This window comes from Pterocles gutturalis, unplaced genomic scaffold, assembly GCF_000699245.1.
Source record: "Pterocles gutturalis isolate BGI_N339 unplaced genomic scaffold, ASM69924v1 scaffold13563, whole genome shotgun sequence".
NCBI classification, from domain to species: domain Eukaryota; kingdom Metazoa; phylum Chordata; class Aves; order Pterocliformes; family Pteroclidae; genus Pterocles; species Pterocles gutturalis.
Window position 1 is genome coordinate 10,436 of NW_010125738.1, and position 12,403 is coordinate 22,838.

At 37.5% G+C, this 12,403-nt stretch overlaps 1 protein-coding gene across 1 annotated transcript; it reads right to left on the bottom strand.

Annotated features, from left to right (window-relative positions):
• Positions 1-732: 732 nt before the first annotated feature.
• SAFB (scaffold attachment factor B) lies at positions 733-12,398 on the bottom strand (the record flags this gene model as incomplete). The annotated part of the gene is made up of 15 exons (XM_010078705.1): positions 733-1,102; positions 1,382-1,433; positions 1,576-1,688; positions 2,426-2,547; positions 3,366-3,408; positions 3,891-4,028; positions 4,311-4,604; positions 5,780-5,886; positions 6,291-6,382; positions 6,744-6,883; positions 7,362-7,438; positions 7,534-7,683; positions 9,417-9,517; positions 11,502-11,551; positions 11,980-12,398. Coding segments are annotated over 15 exons (2,028 nt in total), but the record flags the coding sequence as incomplete, so codon positions are not given.
• Positions 12,399-12,403: the final 5 nt, after the last annotated feature.

The following is a 12,403-nucleotide window of genomic DNA, read 5'->3' on the forward strand; positions in this document are numbered from 1 at the left end:
AATGGGATTTTTTTCCTCTTGGCATCACAAGAACTATCTTTGGAGGCTATTGCTAAGGCCATGTTGCTCCAGAGACAACTGCAAAAAATTACAATCTGGATATGACAAAGTGACAGATCATTTGCACCAATCTTGATCACTTTAGTTCTCAATACATTCTTAAAATGATGCCAAAGCACAGCCAATGGCTGTTTCTAATCTACTTCAAGGAAATTATGGATTGCTAGGTAAAATTACTGGCCTAAAACTGGTGGAGTTTTGGACTATCCTGATCTATCAGAAGCTAAATAAAAAAGATTCTGACTTGCACTTGAAAGTCATTACTTTCACAAGTACCTGCACTTTTTCTCTCAATAGAAGCTGTGCTGGTAACTCAGTATAGTCACTCAGGGAATGAAGAATATTATGTTGCACAGTACCTACCAACATGAGACAAGATGAAAAAAATTCTTCACCACTTGGCCTTCAGGAGCCTAAGTCAATTTTACAGTGGCAGGGAATTCAAACTTCTGACAACTGCAATCTACTAACATTCTCTCACACTGCGATGTATGCTAGTTAATTTTGACATGTATGAAGTGGCACAATATGTCAGTGTATTGCTACTGGAAGTGCAAAGGGATACCTGAAAGGCATTTTGATATGTCATCTTTGAAAGAAAGTTACATGGTTTAACACAGTTTAACATACAGCTGAATAAACTGGTTTTCCAGGACTGCTGGAACAAAGCAATTAACTGTAAACTGGCTTTTATTTATGGAAAATGGAATGCTTCATTAACAAACATTTTAAATGGGATATGAACAACACATTACAAAACAGATAAGTTCACAAGGGATTGAGTGACATAATATGGCAGCAGCTTAAAAAAACCAAGAATACACTTATAGTAGCCCATAAGTTACAATTAATGGTAACCCTGGGTAACAGATTCATTTCAGTTGCCATCTTGCGTTAAAAATTAAAACACATTCAGTAGCGACGATTGAAACGAGGATCGTTAGGTCTGTTTGCTCTCTCCTGGCCAGCAAATCCTTCTCCTTGCATTCCTCCTCCGTGCATCATCTGACTTTGGTTGCCACCTTGCATGAAACCTCCACGCCTAGAAAGTGATTCAGACATTTTAATTTTTTTAATTTTCCCTTGTGACGCTGGTAGTCAGGCTGATATAATGGGTGTTCTTTTAAAACTTTTTGTGTGATTTTTCACTCTTCAATAAGATGCACTACATAAAAACCATGGGGATATTTTATTATTCATTGACACTTAAATAACAAAACGAATACCTGATGCTCCCATAAAATGTTTATTTGGCCAATTTACATAGAAGAGATGCCCCTTAAAAGGGAAACAAACACTTTGCTGTTTTTAAAGTTCTTACCCTGACATGCCTCCACGATGCATCACGTGGCCCGGTCTGCCTCTACCTCCACCTAAAAAAGTTCAAATGCTTCCTTTATATCCACAGTAATAGTTTTACTTCTTCTCCCAACAGTAATAATGCCTGTATTTTCTGCTTTATGTAGCACAACCAAAGAGCTGTTGTGCAAGAAGCATAGAATCACAGAATCATACCTTGCCATCTCTCATGATCCCGTCCTATCATTCCTCCATCCACAGTGCTCTGCCATGAACGATCTTGATGTCCTTCAAACTTTCGACCGTGATCTCCCCAGTCTCGCCCATCCCTGCAAAAGTATGAAATTCATATGTTCTCACATTAGCCAGAGCACACAAAATAGATTCAACTAAAATGACTGTCACAAACTTACTCAAATACTTTACCAAAGTACATGCAAATCTTGCATTTATATTGCTTTTTAAGTCAAGTCTCAGTAAGCTTCCTGTTCAATCCAACTAACATGACAAATAAGAAAATAACATTTTCTTAATCTGATTTATGCTACATTCATGTCACAGTTTACTCCAAATATCCTAGCTTCTTGTTTTGACCGGTCAAATTTTTTTTGGTGTTCTGTAGTCTAGCTTACTCATAGGATTTATTAAAAAACAATATCCAACACAAAACCTCAAAACACACCCCATATGCCCCCAGTCTGTAAGCATTTTATTGACTTGTTTTCCTTTCAAAGGGCTGGCAGAATGATGGTTCCAACAAGTACAACTGGGGAAGAACCACCACCCTGAAAATATCAAACTTTGATAATAATGTTTCTTAAAGTTAATTGAAAACATGAAGACTTTCAAATGTGAAGTTATTAAAAATAATAATGCCAAAATGCATGTTTTGATGCACAAGGCAAGCTGAAAGAGCTACTCATTTGCAGTCCATCCAACAAAGAAAAGACTCAGGGTAAAAGTTGGAAAAAAAGAATCACACTTCCAAAAAACTGCACCCCACTTTCACATGCAGAAATATTCCTTAGATGCACAAGAAAAAATATTTTCAGTTAAGTGTACTAACCGTGACTGTGGAGGTATCCCTCTACTTTCACTCATTCTTCTGTCAGATCCATAGCTACCCCAACTTTCCCGAGAGTCTCGTGAATGACGGTCTGGTCCTCCGTGGCGCTCATCTGGATAATGCTAAAAGGCAAAGCACACTTACAGGACTGCCCAAACCAGACTCTTTAATTGTTTGATGTTGCTCAACTGTAATTACTTAATCTCAGAATCACTTAGGATGGATGGGACTTCGTCAGGTCACCTCATCCAACCCCTCTGCTCAAGCAGGGTCAGCCAAGGCAGGCTGTCCAGAACAGTCTCCCATCAAGTTTTGAGTATCTTCACAGCTGGAGACTTCAAAACTTCCCCATGCAACCTGTTCCAGTGTTTGACCAGTTGGTTTGTTGGGTTTTTTTTGTTTTTTTTTTTTTTTAATTTTTTAAAAAGGGGCAATTTGTTTTGTCTTCAAACAGAATTTAATATGTTTCAGTTTGTGCTCCTTGACTCTTGTCCTGTCAGTGGGCACTACTGAGTAGAGCCATCTGCAGATTCTGTGACTCCACTAAATTGATCTCTCACTGCTTTAACGTGTCCTGAAGGTCTTTCCCCCACCCCTCAAAAACATGCAAACATCTCTACTAGTTTAGCTGTTAATTCCATGCAACCTCAGAATGAATTTTATGCATACTTTGTACCTTTGCCTTTTCTACACAATCTTTGGAATACTCTACATTTTTGACACAATTCACTTGTTTTGTTTCAGTTCTATATATATATTCTATAATATAAAACAAGTCTTTGAACTAAATTTCATCTTACTAAAGAAAAGACAATCTGGCTGTCGATACATATTTTGGGAGATATAACTTCTTAACTACTGAAACTTTGTCTGACACATGCTATTGAAAACCAAGTTATAAGAAGTTAATATGTTTCTGTAGCTTTATAAAGCAACTCACTTGTCCATCCCGATCTCCCATCATTGTCCTTGATCCATCTCTCCTACAAGCAGACAATTAAAATCAGACTGTGGTAGTAAAACATACAGCAGTCTATAAAAATCCATCTAACAACACAGATGCAAAATCCTGCTTCCATGTAGTGCCAACATTATCTACAGATGGCTCAAACAGCTGGAACACATGGAAACCATGACACGTTTTGGATTCTGGAAACCCCAGTTAATCCTAAGGTATAAACACAATATTCTTGTTAAGATGCTAGGTGCCTACAATATTATTTAGAAATTTTTCAGAATCCTACAAATGCTGTTTCATTGCAAGTAGAACACTCTGAAAAGCCTGCCAAAAGTTTTAGCTCGCAGCACAATACACACCTCTTCATGGTTATATAAGAAAGCCCACAGCCACTAGGCCACACTTAATAAAATGCCAACCAAACACACAGTAAAGGCAGCAAAATGTGCCATTAAATCCATTTTTGTCTTCCGATTTCAGGCAACACAGTGTAGGTAAGACACCAACCTGTCTATTGAATGGTCTTGATAACGTCCACGATCCCTGTGATCAAAGTCATGGAAGCGATCCTGGCGACTGAAATCTGAATGGTACCTATCATTCATTGCCATTCGTTTTGCCTCTGGCCAGTACGGATCATCTCTTCTGAAAGAAAGAACATACTCATTTTAGTCAAGATAATGACTTTTGATACTGTTCTCTCCTTCCAAACTGTGCAAACCAGAAGGGTAATTAAGTTCGAAAAGGAGTTGAAACACCTCAGAGAGGATAGTTTGAGACTATTAAACGTGATCACCTCAATGCAATTGACAACTGTTGATTAATAGAAGTTGAGAGCATATGGATAGCTTTTTCTATCACAGGCTGATGAGACAGAACCTGGCAGCAACGTTTTCCACTTGCATCATGTGTATTTGCTGGCTGTACCTGCCATCTATGTCATATGGTCTTCTCATCGCAGACCGACGTTCTTGTTCATAGCGCAGTTGCTCATGCTGGCGTCGCAGCTCCTCTCTTTCTCGCTGAATGCGATCTTGTTCCCTTCTCCTTTCGTGCTCTATGTGCATTCGTTCTCTTTCCAGTCTTTCTCTTTCCATCCGTTCTCGTTCAAGACGCTGCCTTTCAATTTCCAGTCTCTCACGGGCAATCTCAAGCCTCTCCCTTTCTTCTCGTTCACGGATAGTCTGCAGGTGCTGCTGTCTCTCCCGACGCTCACGTGTGCTATTTTAACAGAAGCAAAAGGTTACAGATCTAATACTTCAACAAATAAAGGAAGTTAGAAAAAAAAGTATTAAAAATTAAAACGATAGTGACTGTACACTTGCATCAGGCTCCTTGAAATTATACCTGGGGGGGGGTAGGTAGGAAGGAGAGCATGGAGGGCAAACACTCAGCATACACATGAGTAACTTTTATTTAGAGACTGATCATATCACTCCCACAAAACCCACCTGTGGGAGCAAGCAATCCTATATGGTCAGGAGAATTTGAATCCAAATGCCCCAAGCTCATTCCTTCTACTTAAATAAAACATCCAACTCTGAAAAAGCCAGAACAGTATGCTGGATAATACAAATCCACTAAGGCTCAGAAATCTACCTACAAGAGAGAAACTTTTTCCTCTCCAGTAAGAATTATGAAAGCATTTTCCCCCAATCCAATTCAACTTACTTTAGGTAAGTAGTAAAGTCTTGTAATGCATGGAAAATGTTTTAATGTGGAATTCAGGTCACAGTTTTAGCAAGGAATTTGAAGGATGGCCACTACCACCTTTATCCTGCATTAAACATCATGAAAACAAAATAAAGCCCTGCCAAAAATAATTAAATACCTGAACTAAATTCTTAAATAAAAATATACAATGTGGAAACTCTGAAGGGTTGCTGGACAATCCCCGAATTTCTCTGCAGACACAACATATTTAAATACAAAAATATTCCATCTTGTTTTATTTCAAACACTATGTAGACTTTGAATGCCATGACAAGAAAGACAAGGTCTTATTTTTGAGAAAGACAACTTTTCTCCTGGTCTTTCTCTGTATATTTGAGTGTGGCAAGTTTAGAATTATTGTTTCACCTCTACCATAATGCATGCTTAGCTAAGGAGAGCAGCATACTTAAATCAATCTAAACCATAAAACCTACAAAATGGAAAAAGAACAAAAAACAAACTGCAATTTTTTTCCCCCCAAACACATTTTCAGGTTTAGCATTAACAGAGTCAATAACTGGAGCTTTCTCAATTCAATGGAGATACGACCCATTAACATAAAACAAATTACAAGTAAAAACCAAATCAAACCCCTCTTTATCTCTTAGTAATTTTAATCAAAAGAAAAGCATATTCGTTCTAGAAAAAAATAAAAATTCAAACAATTTCACTGTTGCTCTTACCGGCGTTGCTCCGCCTCCCTCATCTTTCGCTGTGCTTTAATTTTGTCAAATGGCACAATGCCTTGTCTCTCTCTGCTCTCTGATTTGCGATCCTGGCTCTTCATGCTCTGTATTTAATATTGAAGTAGAGAAACTTAATAGAGCACATTTATAAAAGGACAGCTATCACAAACAATACTCTAAGCTCTGTTTCCATTTATACATATCATGTCTCAAAGCCTGGTCTCCAGATTTTTCAAAAAAGCTGGGGTTTTTTTAACATTACAGACATATCATATATTAACACAGTAATGCTTACCTTCCCATGTTCGTTTGGTAGGATCTCATTGCTGAATATGGTATCAGCTGTATTAAAGGTATTTTACTAATTAAGACCTAAATCCACATTATAGAAATTCTGATTGGATAAACTGGTAAGACAAGCGTGGGTTACATGTTGCTTGTCAGAATTCAGTGTATGTTTCTAAGGAAAACTGACACATAACGTTTCCCATGCAGAAACATTACTTACTCTGTCTTTTGATGCAGTTGATGTTTTCACACTAATAACAGGTTCTCCTTTGGATTTATCCATTACTACTGTTCTCTCTGTTCCTTTACTTCCTAAATAATAATCAGAGGTTGAGGGGAAAGAGATGGAAAAACCAACCAAACTACATAACCTACACCACTCATTCCTGTGCCAGAAGTTATGTTCTCTAAAATGTGAAAATGGGCATTTAACCCCCTCTGCAAAAATAATTTTTTCACTACACCTATTTCAGGTGCCTTGGTTAAGGATGACACACTGTCAAACACCCTCCCCCCGCTGCCTCTTTATACCTCCTGGATTTCCAACTAAGAACCAGAAATAATTCTAGAATACTGAGAGTTCTTTGGAAAGAACTGCCTACAATTAATTATTCATACTTTATATATTCATTCCTTGTCTTTTACTTTATGAAAAAAAGAATAGCCAAATTACCCGACTTAAGAGTTTTCGGTTGATCTGATGAACCAGACTTCAGTTCGTCTTTATCTTTTTTCTCCTTTTCATCTTTGTCTTCTGTCTTTTTAGGATCATCTTTTTGTTCAGATTTTTCATCCCTTTTAACACTGCCAGGTCTATAGATAAATATTGATATAGGTTAGACTAGTATAGAGTAGAAAAAGAGAAAATGAAAGGAGAATGCTGGCAACACAGCAAAGTAGAATTCTGGTGTGATGACAGTCTTAAGTACATTTCTGAAGATTTCCTTCTACAAGTTCCTACACCATAAAATAAGACAATCAGACCATGCTGTCCGGTTGTCACAAAAACTTGGCTGTGATTCAGGTATCTCAACAGGAGGCTAAATTAAAAGGCATGCTTGAAAATGCAACTTTCGAATGCCTACCTTAAAGCACATATGAGAAACATGTTAAGTTAGACACTGGACATCAACAGAAGTTTATCTTGTAGTAGAAGTTGGAAAAATGCATCTGTTGCTGTTTTTGAATGTTTGCCACAGAAATTTTTACTGTAACGTTGTTTTTCTTGACAAATAAACATAGACTGAAGAACAGCAAAACACCTTTGGAAAGATAATTTTTGGAAGAGTACCTCTCACTGACTGTTTCTTTCTTTGCTTCATTCTCTTTTTTTTCACTTGGCTTCTTCCCAGCAGGTTCATTTTTTGCCTGAAATTTATTTTGCACATCATCAGCTGAGAATGTGGTCTCAATCATTTCTACAATCTGATGGTAATGGTATATCTTTGAGGATCAATACTCACTTTTTCTACGGAAATTATTTTCCCATGTAACTCTGTTTTGTGGAGGTGAGTAATACACTTTGCTGCTTCCTCAGCCGTAGACATTGTAACAAAGCCGTAACAGCGAGCACCAGGACTACGAGCATTGGTGACCACTTTTGCACCTACCACCTTTCCAAAAGAAAGAGGTATTACACTCACTGTAACAAGTGCCCAAAGTACAAGCTCCATTTCTACTGTTTTGTTCCTGTCCATCATCATTCAGGAAAGTTATATTTTTAAGAAGTTAACAAATACAAAAGGAGCATTGCTCAGAGCCAATCATGCTTCTGTTGCCAATGCAATGCTGCAAAAGCTGAATCAATAGATGGGAGCAAAGACTGAATTCTGTTCTGAAGCAAGCCCATTAAAAAAAAAAAAAGAAAAGAGATACAATAACTTTACATCAACATTATCATTTTGCTTAAGTATAAAGGGAGTGAAAACCTAATAAAAAATAGTAAGCCAATTTCCACCCACACGCTAATACTAGCTCAACTGCTAAGTCCCATCTTCCCTCAAAAAAATATTTTCATGTCACTGCTAAGACGCAGACCCACAATGTTATCTACAATCTTGTTTAAGAAACAGGAAGTTTCCTCAAAAAGTGTAACTTGAAAAAGCCCACATAAACCACCTGTTTTCATAAATGGTGCTTACTTACGCTCATATATTTAATACAGCTCACTTTGTATTACAGAAATCAATCATATTTCACAGAGGTGTCATATTTTAAAGTACAGCTGAATAAAAAACATAGTTTTTGCAGTTATTGCAGATGTATAACTACTTCTAGGAAGCTTTACCTCTGCTAATACACCAAAGAAAAGAACAGTAATTTTATTTAAATAACTAAACATTACCATGGCATCCAAGCAGAGGCAAATACTAGGTTGGCTGTTGCATAGTTCTTAATTACATTTAAAATTTTGTGGTACATCTCTATGATCAACGTTCCAGGTTACCACATGCAATTCTGAACAAATAAATGGAAGGAAAGTATTGCATTTTTATTGTTATGAGGAACGTTAAAAAGATTTTATTAGTCTCATGACTTTCAGACAAACTCAAAGCTTAATCCATTTTTGTAACTATTGTAAAGTAACGTTCCAGTTCCAGAGTATTTTCATTAGTTAAACATTCAATAGCAGATTGCTAGCACATACAGTTTTCTTTTACTACAATCTGCTGACAGTCATCTTTAAATAGGCTTCAAATGTCTGACAAAAATCGTTACTGATGTCTCTGACATCAGTCTTCTATTAAACTAGCTCTTTCACTTTCCCAGCTGACAGGGATATTTAACTTGCCATTTTGTCTATCATTAATAACAACTGCAGGACCCTCCCCAAACCAAACTCCCCCGAACACTACCCAAACAAGTGTTTTTTAAAGCAATTGCCAACACTAGACATAAAAAAATCTTCAGGTACCAAGGCAATTCTTAAGATATTCTCCAGTAATTATGTTTCGAAGTTTACTGCATGTTTTACTTAGTCCAAAGGAAGTCTGTAATAAACAAATTCACTTTGTGAATTTCCAATGGGTGAAGATAACTATACTACAGCACAGGAGACAGAAGTATACGTAAATAGCCATTGACTGTTTCAAATAAAGGACCATAAACAGAACTTTATTTTTGTTTGGAAGTGAGTGACAGACTAAAAAAGCAGTCATTCAGCATGTAATTTGGCAATTTTTTCTTTGATATCCCACAATATTGTTGATAATTTGATTCCTTTCACTGGTATTTTCAGTGTCAGACAATTAAGAAGTCTTATTAAGACAATTTAAAGTAAAAAAGAAAAAAACCAAACCAAACCAAACAAAGAACCCCAACTAAACCAAAACAAAAACCCCCTTACCTTTCCATATTTGCTAAACAGATTCTTCAAATCTGTAGCTCTGGTAGTGGAAGCCAGACCACTCACCCAAAAGTTTCTACCAGAACCACTAGCAGCACGACCTAATTAGGAAAACAAACAAACAAAACCAAAACATACTGAAAAACCCAATTATTCTAACAACTACTTCTGAATCAAAAAGGAGCAGTTCCACAAATCTTTTCTTTTATGAAATCATAGAGCACACAAAGTGCAATGCGTAACATTCTCTCCCTGATTCACATTCCTGAAGGCAAGTAGTATTACAAGCCCAAAAACTTTAAGATGGAACTACAAGCTTTAATATGTGCAACAGAAGTATGTTATGTTATTCTTCAAGAAAGAAACCAGACTGGGGCATCTCCGAAGTAACTGTGGCTCTTCAGAATGTGCCTGCACAAATCCCTGTAACGCTGCACTTACAGAAAAAGACAGAAGACCTGCTAGAGTTATGGGAACTGTGTTAGTATCCATGTATGCTCATGTCTTGCCCTCCTTATCTCCCCAACACCAAAGGAATGATGATGGGATGCAGATTATCCATATTTCTCCAGGAAAGACATTCACTGTAAAGAAAGCAAGAAAACTTCTCTCCTATTTCTGCTCACACAGGTTCCACAGTTGGGGTATGAAGCCTGTGACTTCAGTTACAGGAGCGAGAAAAGACCAAGCTTTCTTTAACTATGCAAGAACTACAGAACACCTGTCCAATCTGGCATCTAAACTAGAAAGATAATGTTATCACTGCTTCTATACTTGTAAAGTCTGAAAACCCAATGTCTAGTGATTAAAAAGCATTTGAGCTAAACTCCCAAGTTTTAGTGTTTGGATTTCAGTGTGAAGCACTTACACAGGCATACTGTTTCCACTCTCCTTTGAAATGTCTTTACTGTCCTTTTATCACCCTGGGTCGTGTTCAGTTCCATAGGCTTCAATGAATGGAGCGAAGCAGGTTTCAGTCCAACTACCTGCTTCCAAACCATCTGCCTTTTTTTTTTTTTTTTTTTTGTCATACACAGAATTTCTTAGAACTGCTTTAATCGAGGGACGATATTAGAAAAAATTTTTTTCCTGTGAGGGTGGTCAGGCACTGGCACAGGCTGCCCAGAGAAGCTGTAGATGCCCCATCCCTGGAGGTGTTCAAAGCCAGGCTGGATGAGGCTTTGAGCATTAGTGGCAGCTAATGGAGCTAGTGGTGAGGTCCAGTAGCTTGCACAGACAGGCATAACCCTGATCTTGGAAAAAGCAGCTGACAATGAGTTCAGTCTGTGTTGTAAAACCCAATTAAAAACAAGCAAATTCTTCCTGTCCAGTTGGTAGACTGATCTCATAATTAGTTTCTTGCCTATTATAGGAATCACTGGAACAGTGCTGAACCTACCTGCCTGCAGTATGTAAGAAGCATGTTAACAGTAAGTTCTACATTTTCTGCCCTGATCAGGTAGGAGAGAATAGAGGTGGGGTGAGCTGCAAAGACTCAGCAGCCTGATGTATTAAAAGGAAGAAGTACAATGAAAAGAAGGAGTAGGCACCTGACACTGTTGATCAAGAATTTTTCATCTTATGATGCATATTTGCACAGCAAACACGGTCTGTTTGGACAAAGATTTAGTAACGTCCGTCTAACTTGAAGACAATGTCAAGCTGTAAATTTCTGTGACATTTGAATACGTGAATACTAGATTCCAAATTGTTTCAGCAAAACAGAAGATGGTAAGAAGAATCACAAGCGTATAGTAAAGCAAACACAATCGCGAAAGGCTCTTGACTCGCTAACAGGTGTTGGTAAGCATCTTCAGTGCCATGAAGGACATATTTGCCAAGTATTAATGACTACCTTTGAAGATCAAGATACAAAAAAAAGGGTGCAACACAGATATCCTCAGAAAACACACAGGCTTTTTGGCATAAATAAATTTTTAAAAAATCCAAACAAAAAGAGGTGAAAAAATGATTATATTTAACAACTGCATAGATTCCAATGCTTTTCCAATTAAATTCCCCAACCAATACAAAAACAGTTTCTCCAAGCAATCACTGAAGTTCTATTTTTTAAAAGAAACATACCTTTATCATCCTTTGAGATTATCTTTGTATCTCTCTCCTCCTCAACAGGGCTAAAGACAAAACACATTATTCAAGTCAGAAGGAAAAGTGACTAACTAAAAATTATGAAAAATTCTAAAATTAAATACCTACCAGAAAATATCTTGCAAATGAAAACACACCTTTGAATACTTGATTTAAGAAATCTGACAAGAAATAATTAAGTCAGATTCTTAAACAGACTTACATTAGGAAGACGTTTACAAATAAAGATTTAAGAAAACAACCTTTGAAGGTTGAGGAAGGAAAGAAATCAAACCCTCTGTGTTTAAAAAAAAAAAAAACAAAACATTGCACATGGAGAAATAAAACAGATTCTTTAGGAATAGGCTACAATTTCACCAGTCTCGGTGGCCAATTGAAGGAAACAGCTTATTCGCATCACTTAACGACCAATGAAAAAAGATAGCATCTGGTCTATAACGGAGAAAAAACAAACCTCTTTTTCTGATCACCACCCTCACTGGTTGAGGACTCTTTAGTAGCAGGGGATTCCTCTGAATTAGCTTTGTCTTCTGTTTTCTTGGCATCTTCGTTACTATCTTTGGCTTCAGGACCTGCGCCTTTTTCCGCTGTTTCCCCACTAGAGGCTTCCAGGCCTTGGGAGCGTTTGCTACTCTGATCGCTTAGGGTCTCTACTACTAAAGATTCAGAGTCCAGTTTCTCTTCCTCTATTGTCTGTTCACTTGTCTCCCCTTTTGCTACAACTAAACGCTTTGCTTCCTTCCTTGCCATAGCTTGTGCTGATTTGCTGTCCAAATCTAAAGCATCTTCCTCCAACTGAGCGGCAGCAAGAGCGTCCTCTTCCTCTGCTAGCCTCTTGCCTGGTACCACGTTACTTGCTTCCTGTGCATGTGGCCGCT